The sequence below is a fragment of the Acanthochromis polyacanthus genome, chromosome 16 (genome assembly GCF_021347895.1).
Source record: "Acanthochromis polyacanthus isolate Apoly-LR-REF ecotype Palm Island chromosome 16, KAUST_Apoly_ChrSc, whole genome shotgun sequence".
In the NCBI taxonomy this organism is placed as follows: Eukaryota; Metazoa; Chordata; class Actinopteri; family Pomacentridae; genus Acanthochromis; species Acanthochromis polyacanthus.
Window position 1 is genome coordinate 28147568 of NC_067128.1, and position 19831 is coordinate 28167398.

Below are 19831 nucleotides of genomic sequence, written 5' to 3' on the forward strand. Positions count from 1 at the left end.
ATTCTGTGTATTTTTCAGCTGAACTGCAGGCTGTGTAGAGAGCAGATAGGAGACAAGTATGGAGAAAAAATAATAAGTAAGTGGTAAAATAGCTACAGAATATAGAGTCACATTTTTGTTGACAACACCTGTGGGCACTTTTTGTAAAATATCAGAGAAGGTAAGCTTTTGTTCTTTCTGTTTTTACAATTTATATCATTCTAACTTTATTAAACTACACAAGACCTTTCTGAGTTTTGTCTACTTCTAGTCCTGGTTGTGCTGGTTAGGGTTAGGGTCAGTGAAAAATGAAGCCACAGTGACTAAAAATGTGACAGCTCAGATTATTTTTTTTTGTGTGTGTCTTAAATTGTCTTTTATTTGCTATTTCTGTACACACATCAAGTAAAGTCTGATTTACGTGAAAGATAAGTTTCCTGCTGGAGCCAGAATGTGGTTTATGATCAGATGCAGCAGCTTCACCACATCAGCACCACAAGGTTGCCACATCACGACTGTGTTCATGCAAAATTGCATGCATGATGGGAAAATAATTGTCTCTAATTGTAATTGTCGATTTTCTTTTTCTCATTTGACAATTTTTTCACTCGTGTTTGGTGCTGCTCAGTGACGGCTTCTACCCTGGTGAGCCAATCGCGGCCTGGATTTATTTCAGACTAAAGTAATGAAGCCACAGCTGTTCAGCTCCTTCCACATGGTCAACTTAAGAATATCTCTTCAGGAGCTTTCAGACACATCTCAGCTGTTGTCATGACAACCGAGCAGCTTAATGAGTTGTGGCTGAAAGCTCTGAATTAACACAATAACTTTTTAATATATTGTGATTGACAGAATCCACTTGAATACCAACTACACTGTGCTACTCTTTAACCCATAGTTCTTAGTTATATTTTTATAGGTAATTATGCGTATTTATTGTTATTGTTTTTATCTGAACGGTACTCGGAGTAGGACAGAACAGTGTTTTGTTCTTTTAATGTATGCAACTACACAACAAGCTACTTCAAAGGTCAAATATGAATCTAATCGGTTGGTGTATTTCTTAAGTAAACAAAAATCGAACCAGAGTTGTGACAGGAGCTGAATCAGCCAATCAGCCAGCGACCTACAGTTACCCGTAGCACCCCACTCTTGACAGGTCTGTGGAGATGTTTGAGTATTTTTAGAAATCCAGAGTAAAAATGACAGCATGGATTGTGAATTTATCGCTTTCCCAATCAGAAAACGGCTAATTCAGGCCGATTATCAGGCTGCAAACACTCTCAGAGGTCAACACTGGAGTAAAGCTCCTTCCCAGACTTATAAAACCTGACTCTCTGGGGCAGGGAGTGCCTGCTCTCTGTTTCTGCGTGACGCTGAGCAAATATTTGGAGCTGATTGCTGCCCCACAGGCTCCTCATCTCTGTGTGGGTGTGCTGCAAATTTTGCATCCCTCTGAGAGAATTTCCTCCATGACCTCATGCAGCAATAAGAATGTGCATTTCAAACGGAATATGTGTGTGTGTGTGTGTGTGTGTGTTAGTGGGAGAGGAGCTGGAGGCCCCACCTTGCCGAGCTGTGTATTCGTTGTCCTCGATGAGCCTGGCCAGGCCGAAGTCGGCGATCTTACACACCAGGTTGTCTCCCACCAGGATGTTGGCAGAGCGAAGGTCTCTGTGGATGTAGTTCATCCTCTCAATGTAGGCCATGCCGGCTGCAACCTGAAACAGCGCAGATGCATCATTTAATGAAGTCCTCCTGGCATCATCTCTGTTTATTTCATGAAAACATTATTAAATATCATCTGGTAAAGAAAACATACAGTTAAAAGTAGTACTTGTGTGCTAGAAAAGCCAACAGTCGACAGAAGCTAAAGCTCACATTTTGATTAGACGAGCAGCCCTATGTGCAGTTTCACCTGCGGACTACAGAAAATCTCGTTAAGGAAAGTTTAATTCCAAAGATATCCCATTACATGTGACCTACTACCTGCTAAAACATTTGGGTCAAATAAGAACGCGCCGCTATGAACTGAATGGAGATGAACAGAAAGAACAGGCCCTCAGGTGATCTCTTAATGAAGAAGCAGAAGTTCTCTCAGCTCCACATTCTGGAAATTATCAAATGAACAGAAAATAGCTCAACCCTTTCTACGTTTGTTTCAAATTAAAAAAAAAACAAAAAACTACCAGGAATACGAGGGACTTCAAGGTTGTACCCTTCTAAACCTCAAAATCTGCCGTTGGGTTTGAAAGTTATTTTTGGAACGTGTCCAAAATTAAACAATTTACTATAGAAGCAGACTGTAAAAACATAAGCAGGCATTGGATTTGAAACTTTCTGAACAAAATCTAAGCTTAAATTTGTGATGTGTCATCAACATCGCCTTATTCTGGATGCCTCATTTTAAACGTTTGACAACAAAAAATTGTTTGCACTAAACAGATTCTGCCCTCTTTGGAGTAGCCGTGAAGCAATTTATGTCTCAGCTGAAATATGATCAGTTACTGTGAATTTTAGGAACATGATTGTTGACCTCAGCTGAGCCAGTTGTGGTGTCTTGGTTTCAATGAAGAGTGCAGAATTTTTAGTTTTTAAAAAATCTGGTTCGTGGACATGGTTTAAGTTCCACTTTTTTTTTTTAAATCAGTGATTTTGATGTTATATTATGATTTTACATGAAGCTTTGACCCTCACATATAATTGTACGATCAGGAAGACTGTCGGAAAGTTTAAAAATGGTGCAACTTTGGCAATATTTTTTTAAAGATGTGATGTCTTTCAAACCTGTAGCTAAGTTGTGGTGTTCATTTGGGTAAAGTATCAAAACATTAAGTTCCGTAATCACACCTGTGCTGCCATGTCCACCAGGTTAGGCAGCTTCAACCCTCGTCCTTCTCCATCCTTCAAGAAGTCCAGCAGGCTTCCTACAGCAGACATAAAGAGAAGCCGGTCAGTGGAGCCCTTTTGGAAATTACAAACCACAAGCAATATTCAGAACATCTCAGAGGTATTACGTTTGTAATCTGCCTTTTCAATTCTACTTTATGCCATCAGGAAAACACAGGACCCTTAGACTTGATGATCCTCCCAAAAGCTTCAACATTTGTTAAATTTCACACCGGATCTACTTTTTCAAAACTCATTCTTCCCTACAACTTAACTTGACCTAGATGTGGCAGACCCTGCATGCAACAGACACAGCGATGCACATCAAAGTTTCCATTCTTACATTCTCTGGTGATTAATGTGCATCCACAGTTCTTTCTTGTGGGGTTTCTGAATTCCACTGTTTCGAAAGAATGTTTTGAAGGCCTTAATCATCTTCAGTCTCTTTGAAACAAAGGCTCTACCATACCACTGGAGTGGAACAAAAACACTTTTGCTTAAAAGAAATATATTTTGCAAAGCCTGCATGCTTGCTTGTGCACAGAGCAATAAACTTAATTACACACCAGCACATAAAAATGCCCATAAAGAGCACATTGCTTTAGATTTAGACCATTTTGTATGTTTTACTGGGTTAGTGTGTGACATTTTTGCGATGAGGTCAAACAAAGGAAAGAACTGAGAAGTAACTATTTAGTCCAATTATCAACACATTGGAGAAAAGCAACACTGTTTATACTGACAGCTACATTTACTGCAGCCATTTGACATTCCAAAGAGGATGAATCTAAATGTCATCAGAGAATCAGGCGACTTTTCTTCTAGTACCAGCAGCAGACTAACTTTTCCAAAGGAACTTCATTCAAAAAGACGTAAAAGCTAATCTACACATTTGCTAACTCTATTGAGCATTTTCATGCTTCTGAAAGAATGAACCCCATTCATTTTTAATCGGCAAAGAGCTTCACCTTTACACACAAAATATATAATCTCCATCTCACCTATAATAGGCAGATTGTAATTATGTTGCTAAATATATTCTTCCATCTTAGGGGGATAAATCCCTCACATTTGAATGAATAATCTTTCTTCTACAAATGCCCGACTGCTCTGTGCAGACATTTCAGAATAAAATGTAATGCAGACCAGAAGTATAAGCATTAAAAACTACATGTTAGGGCTGCAGTATAAGGAGACATCCTTTAGGGAGTACAAGAAGTGACTGGTCGGCATGTGCTGCTGCCGTTTTCCTCTGATGGCTGCAGAGATTGTTGTCAGTGAAGACATATTAAAGAATTTGGACTCAGACTCAGCAGTGCTACAAGCAGATGGGATCCTTCCATCCATTATCTATACACCACTTAATCCTCATTAGGGTTACAGGGGCTGGAGTCTATCCCAGCTGACTTAGGGTGAAGACGGGGGACATCCTGGACAGATCACCAGTCTATCACAGGGCTACATATAGAGACAAACAATCACACTCACATTCACACCTACTGACAATTTAAAGCCACCAATGAACCTGAACATGTCTTTGGATTGTGGTGAAGAAACCGTAGAACCTAGAGAAAACCCATGCAGTCACAAGGAGAACATGCAAATTCCATGCAGAAAGAAAGCCAGGATGTGAACCGGGGATCTGCTAGCTGTAAAGTGAAAGTGCTAACGACCAAGCCACTGTGCAGCCTCAGCAGATGGGATCTGATGCTGAAATAAAATCCTTTCTACTGAGGGATTACTATGAACTTTCTCCATCAACTATACATTCAGATTTCCTCCTGTTTGCCCTACAAACCTCGCCTGTTTTCCTCTTCAGCTGCTAGTGGATGAAACCAAGAATTCTCAGTCTTACTTTCTCTTCATGCTCTACCTTGAAACCTAATGGTGTATTTTTAAAAATTCCTAATGGCTTGGTGCGTTTCCTCAACAAACATCTGCACAAAGTCCAGCGCTGATTTTACTCAGCGCTGATGTGTAAAATCATCAGCGCTGTGCTCTAAGATCTGCTACTTAAGTCAAACTCAGTGGATCTTGAGAAATTAATGGGTTTACAGATGGGCTTGTGGCATTTTGTGGTGTCAAGCTCCCTGCTTGGGCCCGGTTGAGGTTTTTTTATTTTTCAAAAGTAATTTAGCAAGAAATGTCTTTTTCTCTCTCTGACTATGCCATTTGTCTAGCCTAGCCAAGCTAGACCCATGTTCTGAAGGCACAAGGGTCTAGGCACGCTCGACAGGGAGGGAGGCGGGCTAAAAGGTTGTCTATCAAATCACTCTGCAGCAACTGGGTAGGTATACAACCAATCAGCGCAATGAATAGGCTCCTAGAGCGCCGGAAATCAGAGGATACGGTAGTTCGGTGAAGCCTTATTTATACAGTCAATGGGTGAAGCTCAAGTATATTACAGACATGTTAACAGAAAGATTATTCAGAGTCGGTGCTAATGGAGCTCAACGACTGTTGTCGTTTTTGTTGTCGACCCTGGCAGAGAATTAAATTTGTTGCCGTGGGTTGTCTAGCGCGGCTAGGCTAGTTGTTTCCGGTTGTTTCTGTCAGAATCGTTGCGCCTCTGTCGTCACTTAGTTACGCCCGCCTTCTGACTCTACACTTCATGGTGATTGGTCCGGCCAGTTTTAGGAGAATCCAGCCTCGAGCCTTATGGAGGGTAACTAGACCCACCCTGGCAGAGAATTAAATTTGCTGCCGTGGGTTGTCTAGCGCGGCTAGGCTACCATTTGTCTGCATCTGTGTGTTAAATGTGCAAGTAGATACAAACACAATGCTTACACTGCAAAAATTCAAATCTTACCAAGTCTGTTTGTCTTATTTTTAGTCAAAACGGCTCATTTCACTTGATTTAAGATAAATTCACTTAACAAGTGAAAATTCAGAAAGACAGAGGGACTTGTTTTAAGACAACGCATCTTAAATATCTTGCTAAGTCAAACAATCTTGAAATTATCTTGTTTTGAGTTGAAATTTATAAGAAAACTAATTAAGTTTAACCCTGGTGTCGTCCTGTGGGTTAAAATTGACCCGTTTTAAAGTTTGAAAATGTGGGAAAAAATATATATTTTCACAGTGAAACTTCTGATGTCCACATTTTCAACATTTTTGGGAATTTTTTTTAAACATTTTTGGGTGGAAAAAAGAAATGTTAAAAAAAATGTTTCTTTAAGAACATTCACAAAAAATTCAACCAAAATCCAGCAAAATTCTGGTTGATTTTTTTGTGAATGTTCTTAAAGAAAATCAACCAGAATTTTACTGTTTCAAATAAGTTTTTTTTTTTTTCTTGTTTTGATAGGGGCATTTTTTCCAGAGCAGGGGGAAAACTGAAAAGCAGAGCACAAGCGTTGATTTAACCCCACAAGCACCTGCAAGGACTGGACGACACAGAAAAATATGACTCAAGGTCTCATATTTAGCAGCACCAGTCGGAAACAAATTGAGCTGAATCTTCAAGATACTTAAAAATATTCATGATCAGCTTTGGATGGCTGAAGAGCTAGAGTGTTTGTCAGCAATTTACTCACCGTTGCATTGACAGAATATGAAAATCTATCTACATTTTTTGCACCTTCTGTTTATATACTGAACCTGTGCAATATTTAGAGGTGCAACACAGTTACACAAGTCTTTAATAGTGTTCTTGATGCGCTAAATAAACACTGCTTTCATTGCTGCACTTGTACATACTATTATTTAACCATATTTTTATATTTATATAACTTGCACATTTCCTCCTGTACACTAAGAAAAAGTGATTTCTGATTTTGTGACTGCACTAACAGGATTGCTGCTTAATTTCTTTGTGCAAATGAATTCTATTCTAATTTATTCTATTCTACACTTTTGTATTTAGGGTGCAATGCAGCCTTAAGGGACTGCTGGTGGGGATTTTGCATTTTAATATGACTTTTTAAACTTCTGTTATCTGTTAGATAACATGGAAGGGACACTGCAGGGGAATGAAGTTATGGCACTGCATAACAAAAAGTTAAAAAAACTCACAGGAACTGAATGCTTCAGATAAGAGCGAGCATACACTGCAAAAACTCAAAATCTTATCAAGTCTATTTGTCTTCTCAAAATGTCTCATCCCACTTGATTTAAGATAAATTCGTTTAACAAGTGACATTTCAGCAAGATGGAGGGACTTGTTTTAAGACAACGCATCTTAAATATCTCGTTAAGTCAAACAATCTTGAAATTATCTAGTTTTAACCCTCGTGTCGTCCTGTGGGTCAAATTGATCCGTTTGAAAATGTAGGACAAAAACAATAATTTTCACAGTGAAAACTTCCACATTTTAAAACTTTTTGGGGAAATTTTTGAACATTTTTTAATGGAAAAATTCTTTTAAAAAATGTGTCTTTAAGAACATTGGCAAAAATTTAAAAAATTATTTTGGTTGATGTTTTTCTTAATGTTCTTCTAGAAAATATTAGAAGTTTTACTGATAAATATGTAATCACTTTAGATATTTTTAGGATTTTTTGGGAGATTTTTATAATTTTTTTTAAAACAGTTACAATTTTCAATTTTCAATTTTTTTAATTCTTGTCAAATTTGGGATTTTTTTTTTTAAAAAGTAAAATTTAAAGGGAAACTTTTAAGGAATTTGCTTCCTAAAGATTTTGTAATTTTTTTTTATAAATTTGGGGAATTTTTTGCCGAATTTTTCAATTTTTTTCAGACAAGGAAACAATATTTTTGGTGCCGTATATGACGACAACAGGAGGGTTAAGACACCTAAGCTTGACAATCCTGGTAAAATAGAGCTTAAAGTAAGTTTTCCCAGCTAATTTTTAGATCTCAATATTCTAAAGATCATATCTTATTTCAAGATATCTTATCAAGCCATTTTTCACTTGTTCTATTGGCAGATTTTTTCACTTATTTCAAGGTAAAAGTTCGTTGAAATAAGTTTTTTTCCTTGCTTTGAGAGGGGCATTTTTTCCAGTGTCTAGTCTTGTGCATGTGTGTGTCCATCTACCTTTGCCCATGTACTCTGTGACGATGTAAATGGGTTCCTCGGACACCACGGCGTAGAGCTGCACCAGCTTATCGTGGCGCAGTTTCTTCATGATCTGAGCCTCCTCCAGGAAGGACTCGGGGGACATGGTGCCAGGCTTCAGAGTCTTCACCGCAACCTTCGTGGTGCCATTCCACGTTCCTGGCGCACACACACACACACACACACCAATGCTGGCATCAGTACAGCGGGAACATCGATTCATATTCAAGTTGTGTCATTTCAAAGTGAGACTTGACAACCCCGCTGTCTAACCTGAGGAGATGATTGGCGGCTGAGAGGCGACTGTTGTCAAAAACAAGGGGAAAAGTCTGGCTTTGAAATGACAATGAGGTAAACATGCAACACAGAATGAGATCAGGAGACCGTACGAGAATCAGTTCACCTTTAATTCTCATGCGTGGAGGTTGGGCTGACGGATAATTAAATGGGTACGAGATTTACAGCGGACCTTGATTTGAAATGGCTTTTAAAAGCGAGGAGAGAGATCCGGCAGGGCTTTGTAAGCCACAATACACCAACACGGGAGCAGATAATCCTTTGTAGGATGATTAACAAAAGCAAGCCTGTAAGCTCCTCACTGGTTGCATGTCAGTTACTGTAACACGGGAAGGACACGCCACCGATGTGTGCCGTCTCCAGCTACTGTGCTCATAACAAGATATGGATCACGGTAATCACTCCGATAAAGTATTGCTCCATTTCTCTCATTCTGTGACAGTAATACATGCAGGAATATTAGTAGTGACTCAAAGGGAAGAGTAGGCATCAGCCAACATTGAGCCTGCTTGTGTTTGGGGGCTTAACTTAAAGAGTAAGCTCATAAATCAGAGGAGGATTCTTTAGCAATGCGGCTGTGCGGTCATTTTTGGTCGTCGGAACCGAGCGGGTGATAGTTAACCTGCTGGGTGTGGAGGTAATATGATATCAGAGGATGGGTGTCACCTGGTAGAAGCCGTAACCCCAGTATGTGAACCATATGCTCTGCAGTATGGAAGCCCAGAATAGTCAAAACATGAGGAAAAATGTGAGAAACAGAGTAAAAAACTGCAAGCAATTAAATTGTGAAATTATTGAATAATCTATTTCTGATGTGGAGCTTGAAGTTTGAAGTCATTACTGTCAATACAGGTTTATTATTAAATAGTAAAATGGATATATATTGTCTGCTGGCTCGCTTGATATGTGGCTTAATTTAAATGCAATAAAACGACGACAGCTCGAAAGCTAATCAGGGTTGCAGCCAAAACTGTGTATGAATAGCTGAATAAAGAGTTTTTGCTTACACAGAAAGAGATCTAACACCTTTCTGAGTGGTTAGTGCACAAACCAAATTGTCAAATTTAAAATGAACATTTGAAATATTACGAAAAAAAGAAAATGCAGTTAGGCTTGTTTCCATTAACTACTTTTTTGTAAATAAAATAGGCTATGTGGTTTTCTGTATTGGTTTTTGACACAAAACCAACTGTTTTGTATTCACTAAAAAAAACTTGAAGCTGAAAAAACAAAGCATTGGCCATTTATAACAGAAAAATCGAGAGAAGTCCACAGTAACTGCTTACAATTGTTAAACTTGTAAGTATTTCTTATTTTCAGCTGATATCTGACATGTTTCATGCTTTTCAGAGATGAGGACAATGAAAGAAGCTCACAGTTACGTGAGTTAAACGTATTCAAAAAAGGTATTTCCACATGCTCACTTTTTTCCCAGAAAGTCAAAAACAATTTGAAGTTTTTTTCAGTTTTTTTAAAGGTGATATACTTCCTGAAACTAAAAACAACACAACATAAATTAGCACACGCACAAGAAATGTAATTTACAAAGCAAATATGTGAGCATTCTTTCCTATTCCAGTTAGATTATTTATCTATAACAACTTGTTTATTTAATTCATTCTGACCATTTTGATGTTCCATACTGCAGAGCACACACATTACTGGAAATAGCCGAGGTAAAAAACTGCTGCATTCATGAATAGCAGCTGATTTTCAAAGACACTTTATGGATTATGTGTTCAAAAACCAACACAAAAATCCTGTGGGAATGCTGGAGAGGGATAAGAAAGCATTTGCTTTCATCTCAAATTGGTAAACACAACTGCAAATTGTTTCTTGGCACATTTAAGAATGCACGGATGAGGATAAATAAAAAGCCTTCGCATGTATTTCCAGGGTGGCCAAAAGTCGCAATTTAAAAAGGGTGTGTGTAGCTTTTTTTTGTTTTTGGATTTCCTTACCATAAAACACATCAGCAAAACATCCCGTGCCCAGCTTTACTTCCAACTCAAGTTCGTCTCTGTTGATCTCCCAGGCATCATGACTCAAGCCCACAGTGTCAGGGATGTAGTTCACACACACGCCGGTTAAATGAAAGCACAAACCATCCGCACTCTCTACAAGGGGGGAGGGAAGGGGAGGCACACAGGGTTAACTACCAGGGAGGGGAACATGCAGTGACGACCACATGGAAGGAGGCCGGCAGCAGAGTCTCCTGACACACTGGCTGCTCTTCCAGCTGATTTTGGGAGGAAAGGGGTCAGAAAAACCACGAGTATTTCCATGGCAACGTCCCCAAACTGAGAATTATTCAAATTTCCTGCTCCATTTTTCTCATCTGATCCCCTCATCCCCTCCCAGGCCGGATTATTTGCTGGTGTTCCGGAGTGTGTCTGGTGTCTCTGCTGCGTCTTTCCACGTGGCCTCGTTCTCCGGAGGCGACTGGATCCGTACCCATCCAGACCTCCCCAAACTGCCCGTTCCCGAGGCGCTTGATCAGCTGCAGCGACTCCCGTGGGATCTCCCACACGTCTTTGGTTTTGACGGACAGGTCGGCGAGGCGGGGCATCCCTTTGTGGCAGGGAACCACCAAGCGACAGCAAAGCCCGGCAGCTCGGTCTGCAAACGCCGCGCAGCAAATGAAGAGCACAGGGAAAGAAGTACAGACAGTTAGCTAAGCAGGAGAGAGAGGAAAGGCTAAAAGCAACACAAGAACTGGAAAACAAAGAGCAGCGTAATCATCAAAGCTGAAAATCAGTGCCTTTCTTGCTATTTTCTGGATGTGGGTTGATTCCAGCTCACAGGATCCAACAGTAATCAGACTGATGTGTCTCTCTGATCCGTCTTCATCATCAAATCAAGCAAAGTGCTGCCAAGTCACTTCAAACACAACGCAATGCCAGGAATTTATCTCCAGCAGGCAATGAGGCCGAGTGCAGTCACAGTCTTAACACCTTAAAAGGGGAACTCCGCTGATTTCACACTTTAACAACACCCTGTTAGTCATAGAAAGTCAGTTTGTGAAAACAGCTGTATGTTCTTTTGTGTGGCGCTGAAGGAGCTTTTTCAAGGCTGAGAAAACAGCTCTAATGACGCCATGAGGGTTTTTTTTACTTGTAATTGACAGATTTTTTGCAAAAAGGTGCAAATTTGGGATGTGGGAGTTGAAACGTGAATATTTATCAGGCAGGGAAGCATTACTGAGGTCCATTAAAGGGAAATGGGGAATCGATTGTTTTTGGTATGTCTTCTCGTAATAATAACTGTAAGTTTTTGAATGTATTTTGTTGGGATATATATACAACATAAAGTCCTAGAACCATGGCTAGAAGTGAGGAGAATCCAAAAAATGTCACAAACATTTTCCAATAGCCCACATGTGTTACCAGCTGTGGAAAATAATGGCTCTACATACTAGACATTTCACTACATTTTAAATTTGTTTCCATAATTGCTTCCTATCTGCTCTGTGTAATGTGACTACAAGTTGTGCAGAAAGTTAAAGGTAAGAACAGATCAGAGCTATGTTTAGTTGACTTTTTGTGTTGTGACTAAGAGAGTAATTTGCATCCTTCATATTGAGAGATGCTTCTTAAAGACCTGCGCCAAAGAAAATGTACTTTTCTATCTGTTACCTTGTCCATATTGTGCTTATCATATGCTAGAAGACAGATCATGAGTGAAATTTGGCTGTGGATACCATTGCTGAGCATTTACACTAAACTGCAGTGTACCGATAGTCTCAAAAACATGGCTTCAGACAGGTAAGGTTTATGATATGACAAAGCCAAAGAATGAATCCTGTAAAGGTGCTGGTTGGACTTTCTGTATCATTACTCTTTTTTATAGAATTCATTCCCATATGTAACCTTTGTGACTGAATTACCGTAATATTGCAATATTGTAATATTGTAATATTGGTGGAAAGAGAGAGGCATATTTTTCATAGTTCTGCACATTTTAAAGGAAGAAAGAGTGTAGAGTTACATCCAAGCCAATTCAAGGCACAAAGGGATTATTTTCATGGAGATGACTTTAAATAACTTAGATACATAGAGATGAGTTTTTAGGGCTTTAAATCAATAACTAGACAGCAAGTTTTAAATAAAGGAATCTACAGATGTGTTACTATATTACATTGTGAGTCTGTGTATCATGATTTGTGTGTGTCTTATAAGCTGGTGGCCAGCAATTAGCATGGGATCCTTAAAAAAAACAAGATTCACGGTTACATGGTATGAACTGTTATTGCAGGCCTGTTCTTCTCCTTCGCATGTTGCAGTATGTCCTACCGCTGAAGTAGGACTGCAGGCCACAGAGAATGTACAGTATGTGCTCTATGTGATGGCTCACCTCAGCTAATGGCAACTCTGCCTACACTTTACGATAATGACGGTAATTTAAAGAGATAGCTGCGGCCGTCAGTGTACCCACGGTTTGGTTAAACAAGGAGATGGAGCTCAGGGACTTTCTGCACCACGAGGGGCATTAACAACACGGCTTGTTTAGGCAACTGAGTGCTACTCCAGCTGTTCCCACTTCGATCAGCCCTGCTCGCCGTCACTTTAGCTGATGACACCATGCTGCCTGTGTGGCGAAATCAAACATCTCTTGCTTTGACTCTGGAGGAAGCTCTCATGTTTGCCCTTGATTGATTAAGCCAGTGGATTAGGGGAGAGTTTCCGCTGGTACCTTCACACTGATAACGAGACAACACCCCTCTGTCTTTTCCAGCACCGCAGTGACAAAGTGATACCGCCTCCCCTTCTCTCACCCCTCCGCCGCCGGTGATAAGACCCCAGGGTGTTTGCACGGGGCAGTAAAGACAAGATAAAGGCCTGCGTCTCACCCTTGGGAGTGTTCAACCTGCGACTCGGCCATCAAAGCCCATCTGGGCCACCTGCCTGCTGCCTCAGCTGCTCCGCTCAAACATCAATACAGCTCTGTGTTCACTGTGCCGGCTGTCATAAAACCTGTCAATATGTGGACCGGAGCCACACAGCGAGCATGAAAACACTGCGTTTCTCAGAAAGAGATGGCAGCTTAAAACGGTGAATGTGGAATGAGAGTGCTTTTTAATGAGTTCAGGCCATTACTGCTCAATGAGAGCTCGTTTTATTTGGAAGGAAGAATCTGTCCTTTGTGTTGCTGCTAAAGTCTGTGGCAAAATGTTGTATTCAACACGCCAAACTAGATTATGAATGTTTTATCAGTGAGTGGCGACTTCTATTCTGTTCTTCTATCAATAACGACACCTGAGAAGTGTATTTTTAACTCTTAACTTGGCATGTGTTAGTTCATAAAGACTATTTATTACCTCTAAATTACCTCTTATTTTACAGAATCCCTAATTGGACTAGGCAGTTTTTACTTTTAAAAACTAATGTTTTATATCACTTTTTATTAATATCCAAAACACAGGTCAATTTTAGATATTTCTAAAATCAATTGTTACTGCTGTCTATGTGTAATTTGGCAGTTCTTTGTATGAATTGTTGTATGATCTTGCACGATTGTGATCAGTTGTTGTTGTTATTAATGTAAATTATTTTGAGTAGTAAAGTATCCATCTTGACAATTTATTTTGGCTCGTATTAATGATAAGAATGAGCTGTTTTTTTCCATTTTGAACTGTAATTTGTTCTCTTTGATATATTTAATCTGTGTGTTTTGTTTTTAAACTTTTGTGTTTGACTTACCTGTCGCATTTTTTGTGTCTGTATTGTTTTTAGTTATGTTTTGTCTTGTTATAGTGTTCCTACTTGATTTTACTATTTTTTTTATCACTGTGTTCTAATTGTTTATGCTTCTTTTTCTTTATTCTTCCAGAACAAAAATGTCTAATAAAAGCTCTATTTTTGCATTTTTGAAAATGTTGGAAAAAACCGAGTCTTCGATTCTGCCTGTCCAGACTAAAAGTCAAGCTTTGAGTTTTCAGACCAAAACAGAATCAGCAGTGTTTCCAAGTGTTTTACGGGGTCAATCCATAGTGTGTGAACTGCAGGCATTTTAAAATAAAAATGTATTAGTGTGTGTGCTATTTGAGCTCACAGAGATGAGTTAAGTTAAACGGTTTCTTATTTTCATTTATTAGCATCCCCATCAGCCTCTGCTATTCTTCCTCTGCTTCATTGTCTCGCTTTAAGTGTGTCTGGCCTTCAGTCTTGCAGCCTCGCTGACTCTCAAGGGCACACGTGTTTTTGCTTTCTGACCCCTTCAGTTGATCTGAAGAACAGCGACAGAACATGATGCCAGATATGCCTTTTAGCTCTTAAATGGCAGGAAAAACAGAGGAAAGCAGAAAGCAGTAAAAGCACAAGCCCTGAAAAGAGTCAAGGTCATTTTCGAAGGTGTGTCGTCGGCTCCATACGTCATCTAGAGCGGTGATAAAATGCAAAGGGACGGTTAATGTGCCATGACACAAACACATACACAAAATCTATTGGTGTTGATTTTAGGGCTTAAAGATCGATACGTCAATGTGCCAATTGGGGCATGTCAGGAAAAATATCCTTTTCTCAGTGAGAGGGAGAGAGAGAACGGGTCTGATAAACCAGAACAAATGAGAACACAGACTCAGATATACATCATTGTTACGACAACACAAAGACGCACAAATAGGAGCAAAGTCCAGAGAGACAAGAGAAGAAAAACTGAATGCATGAGTAAAAATAAACCAATAATGGCCGTGTCAGCCTGAGTGTCAGCGCACAGATGCAACATCCATCTACAACAAGCTCAACACACACATCTGGACAAAACTGAAACTAACACACTCGCTAACTCCGTCTCCCCTGGCTCGAGAAAGGTGCGAACAGAGTGGCTTTCTGCTCTCACTGCAACATCATGTTTCTTGTTCGTCGAGCATTAAAAATGAATGTGAATTGAGATGCATCAAAGGCAGCTATTCTTTCACACAGTAGCTCTCCGTGTGTTTCTATTTGCGCCTCATCCTAACAGCCACCTTTTATTCCTGTATGTGACGATGTGCAGACAAAATGCAATTATACGGCGTAACAGTGTCTGCTTAATGCATTCTGGATCAATTTAAGGAAACGGACACCAGACAGAAGAGAGGGTTTGGCTATTTGGGCTTTCGCAAATGGGGTCACAGAGTCAACGCTCCGTCTCCATCACAACAAATTTCTCTTTTGGCAATCTGCCCGTTTCCCTTTTTAACAGGGAGCGGGCAATGCAATCCTTCATGTATTTGTACCCTCATCCAGACCACTGAGGGGCTGCTTTGGTAGTGGTAAGCCTAATTTACACAACATATTCTTGTAATTTTACAGGTACAAGCTCCACTAAACAATTTGTAATTTAAATCACACAAGAACAGCGTCATGTCTGTGGAATTAAATTCTTTATATCCAAAGATTCAAAGTCTCCTCTCAAATGCTATGCTGTCAAATACAGTTTTAAATATGGCCAATGTTTCAGTCCCACTTTTCTCTACTGCCTTTCAGAATTTAGCCAAAAAGTAACTACAGATTTCCTTAAAACCAAAATATGTACAAACAACAGTAGTAGTATCGTATTATGTAGGTTTTTTCTTGTTGTAAAGTCTTAAAATCAATCTCAATGCATCCTAAAATTCGAATAACACGCTAAACTAACCAGATTTTTCATTGAAGTTTTCAAATTAATTTGTAAAATCCAGAACCAGAATGCACTCAAGGATTAATGGAAATAAATCCACATCTCAAAATGAAACAGAAAGTGTCTAAAAAATAAACAACATTATGCCGGAAAGCATTTTTGGATTCACGAGAACACATCCTATCATTTACCTCTGCAACAATAGCAGTACTGTAATATGTGCTATGATACTTCTCACCTGATTTCTTTAAATCAACCTCAAATCTCACATCCTGCTACTGATCAGGTCCTAAAATTCACCGGAATTACAAAACTAACCAGGTAATGATCCAAAAAAACTCCAGATAATTTAAAAGTAATTGGACATCATCTGTACGATACATCAACTAAAATAAAAAAAGAAATCCTAAATCATTCACATTACATTTAAAACTGGATCTGAACTGGCCTGAAACAAACAGGATTACATCCAAAAAATGGAACAGATTATGACCTATAAAGACCAGAACACGACTAAAAATGAAGAGATTTTTAAGTGGACCAGTGCACCTACAAACAGAACAGAAAGAGTCGAGTTGTACTCTGTTAAAATCACAATATTAAGCAGTGTAAATGCCACTGAAAGGCTCAGTTCTATTTACCTGAGTAGTGCTGAACCAGCTGCTGCAATGTGTCGAACTGAGCCCTGGTGGTGATGTAGTAGCCGCCGCTGTCCAGCTTGCGGATCTTATAATGTTTGACGTGGTCTCCTTTCACATCGTCCCAGTCCCGTATGGACAAGGAGAAGGCACCTGGAGGACACAGACCAAGGTTCAAGGGGAAGAAGCCCGAATCAATAAACACTTTTCAATACTCACTGTTACAGAAACAACTAATCAGTCATTCAGAAATCACAAACTACGAGCTCAAAAAAGTTCTTCTCAAAAGTTCTACTTATAATTCCATCATCTGTTCCCATAGGTAGTAAATCTGTCACGGCCTTAACACACACACACACACACACACACACGCTGTAATGTCGGCTGGTTAGTCTGTGTGTTTTTTTTTGTTTTTTTTTTTTTTTACCCTTTGTGGTTTCACTTTCTCGGATGAGATAGGTGCCTCGAGGGTTACCAGTGGACAGCAGCTGCCTCTCTGCATCCTTACGGCCCAGTTTACCAAAGTACCAGCTGCAATTACAGAAGAAAATGTGTGAACTTAAACAGCACAAAGAGTTGAGATACACTGCAGCCACTTCTCTTCACACTCCACTTTTTCTTTTGTTCAAAGTCATACATGATGTCACTTCACTGTGCTTCAATTTCCTGGGAAGTGGCTGAAGGCCATTCTGAGAAATTCACAGTAATTCTACCTATGTGGCACAAAATTCCCACTTCATAAGAATTACACAAGTTAAAGCTGAAACACAGGACTTTTTCTTCAGGACAGTGTCCATTATTAGCTTGGTAATAGGTAGGACTGAGGTAAGATTTCAGAAGATTGTCAATTCAGTCCCAAATTTCTATATGTCGAAGTTTGGGACTGAACGTTTTTTATACCTTTTCCTTTTTTGGCATTTACAGTGTCAAGTCCTCACCGATCTCTTTGGTCTTTTCCATAACAAGTCTTGGATTGACTTGAAAATTACCGAAATGTCACAAACAAGTTGACTTTTACAGTCAGAAAACTGGTTAAAAAACAAAAACTCAGAAACATTGGAAACAATATTAAACACTTTAGACCGTTAGAGAGAATGGTCTGTTTGAACATCCGATGGCTACATTTTTGCAATGGTCAGACAAGCTTTTACATGCTTTGTTTGAAGCAGGGGGCCTTTCTTGGTCCATAAAGACCATTTTAGTGCACTGTCCGTCGCACTACTTCATTCATTATCTTCAGGACAACCTTGATAGTAGTCCTTAGATTGTTTTCAACTTCAGCCTCAAGAATATTAGCTTTGTTGTTTTTTGGGGTTTGTGTATTAGCATTAGACTCTAATGGTAGATGCCCACAGGATCTATTGTCTATCTAAGCAGCAGTGCAATGCATTCTGGTAGACTTGTGAAACATTTCTAGAGAAAAGGCTTGTCATTGCTTGCTCATCATTTGCATGAAGTTGACGTCTAGTGATTAATGCAACTCCTGACACCGAAAACTCCTGAGAAACTTTAAAACTTTTCGTTTCTCAATCGAGTATCAAGACAGATTTAACAGCTGCATGCCTTTTTTCTCTCCTTTAAGGTCTTCAGAAACACATTTTGGTCAACTACTTTTATCATACGACAGAAATTTTCCAAACAAGGTGTACTGTTTGTCTGGTGTGTTATCTGGGTGCAGACAGCCCATGAGTGAAGCATTTTTCCAGCCGGGTGCAGCTAGTGTTTCTAGGTTGTAACCTCTATTTGTTTCCTGTCAATGCTGGGAAATGGTGGAATCCCTCACATTCAAAATCTCCTCTGTGAACATGTACCATAACCTGTCAGACAGACTACAACCAGCTAAAAACCCAGCTGACCAATGCATAAACAGCTAAATATTTATTATATAATAGCAAAGCAGCAGAAACTTCCAGTCATATTGAGGAGATATTTCTTGTGCCACTGAAACCAAATGTAAAAGAAAATCCTGAGGTAGAAGTGAAACTTTTTTTCAGTAAATCCTGAAAACCCAAATTTTCAAAGTGGTTCACATATGGAACGAAACTGCAATGGGAGCAGAAAAAAAAGGATACAGAAATGTGAGCGCTGCGACACCAACGTGCGTCTTTCACAGAGGTAGATGTGTGTTGATAAGAGGCGCTGAGCTACACCTCCTCTCTGTTTTTAAGCCCAGCATGCTCCACTGGGCTCATGACGAGATTTTACCTCACAGTGAACTAACTAAATTTGTACCCAGAAAGATTATTCTGACTAAAGACTACACACACATTCTGAAACAGACAGGGGAGATTATATTGGTGCCTACAGAAAGTATTCAGCTTCTTTTAACGTGTTTTCAAAATTAAATCACTGTCAATACGAATAGGCTTTTTGGAAAAGATTTCACAAAAAAAGACACTTTAATCCATCCGTTATCTATACACTGCTTTATGCTTTATCCTCATTAGGGTCATGGGGGGTTGGAGTCTATCCCAGCTGACTTGGGGCGAAGACAGGGGACATTCTGGACAGGTCACCAGTCTGTCACAGGGCTACACATAGAGACAGACAATCACACTCACATTCACACCTACGGACAATTTAGAACCACCAATTAACCTCAGCATATTTTTGGAATGTGGGAGGAAGCGGGAGTGCCCAGAGAAAACCCTCGCATGCACAGGGAGAACATGCAAACTCCATACAGAAAGACGCCAGGCTGAGACACACGAACAGAGGATCTTCTAGCTGCAAAGTGAAAGTGCCAATCACCAAGTCACTTTAATCTCCAAGTGAAAATATATCCCTACAAAGTAAACGAAATAAAAATCTAAAACAAAAAAAAATAGTGACTGAATAGCCTCCTTTACAGTTACTCACCCAATTCAAAACAAATTCAGTCAATTGCTGCTAGAAGTCATGCAGTTATTGAAATGGAGATCATTTGAGTGTACTCAGTCTGTGATTTTACCATAAAGACACCTGTATCTGGAAAGTCCAGTCACTGCTGAATGAGTACTCCTAATTCACAGAGTCAGTAGATGGATTCAAGAAAATTCCTGAATTACTGAAGATCTCTTGGACTATCGTTAAATCCATCATTAAGAAATGGAAGGAATGTGGTTCATGTGTGAATCTGCCAGATGCAGACTGTCCTCAAAAACTTGGGAGAAGAGCTGTTTTCTAGTAAGACAATGACCTGAAGCATAGAGAGCTACACAGAAATAGTTTAAAGACAACAGTGTGGATGTTCTGGAGAGGCTGAGTCAGAGCCCAAACCTCAGTCCAACTGTAAATTTGTGGCTGAACCTGAAAAACGCTGTTTACTCAGGATCCCTGTGTAACCTGATAGAGCTTGAGCAATTTTGCAAAGAAGAATGGGGCAAAATGAGACCTATCCACAAAGGTTCAATGGTGTAATTGTGGCCAA

At 39.6% G+C, this 19831-nt stretch overlaps 1 protein-coding gene across 7 annotated transcripts in view; it reads right to left on the reverse strand.

The window, feature by feature from the left end:
• fynb (FYN proto-oncogene, Src family tyrosine kinase b) overlaps window positions 1–19831 on the reverse strand; it is a 112130-nt gene that overhangs the window by 5532 nt on the left and 86767 nt on the right. For 6 of the 7 annotated variants that reach the window (XM_051960705.1, XM_051960701.1, XM_051960702.1 and 3 more), the window contains 6 exons: window positions 16850–16953; window positions 16426–16575; window positions 10640–10804; window positions 7868–8047; window positions 2830–2906; window positions 1547–1700 (listed from right to left, as the gene is read on the reverse strand). In XM_051960705.1, coding sequence (XP_051816665.1) covers window positions 1547–1700; window positions 2830–2906; window positions 7868–8047; window positions 10640–10804; window positions 16426–16575; window positions 16850–16953 — 830 coding nt within the window. Of the gene's footprint in view, window positions 1–1546; window positions 1701–2829; window positions 2907–7867; window positions 8048–10146; window positions 10303–10639; window positions 10805–16425; window positions 16576–16849; window positions 16954–19831 lie in introns of all 7 variants that reach the window. The other variant, XM_051960708.1, reaches the window with a different exon arrangement.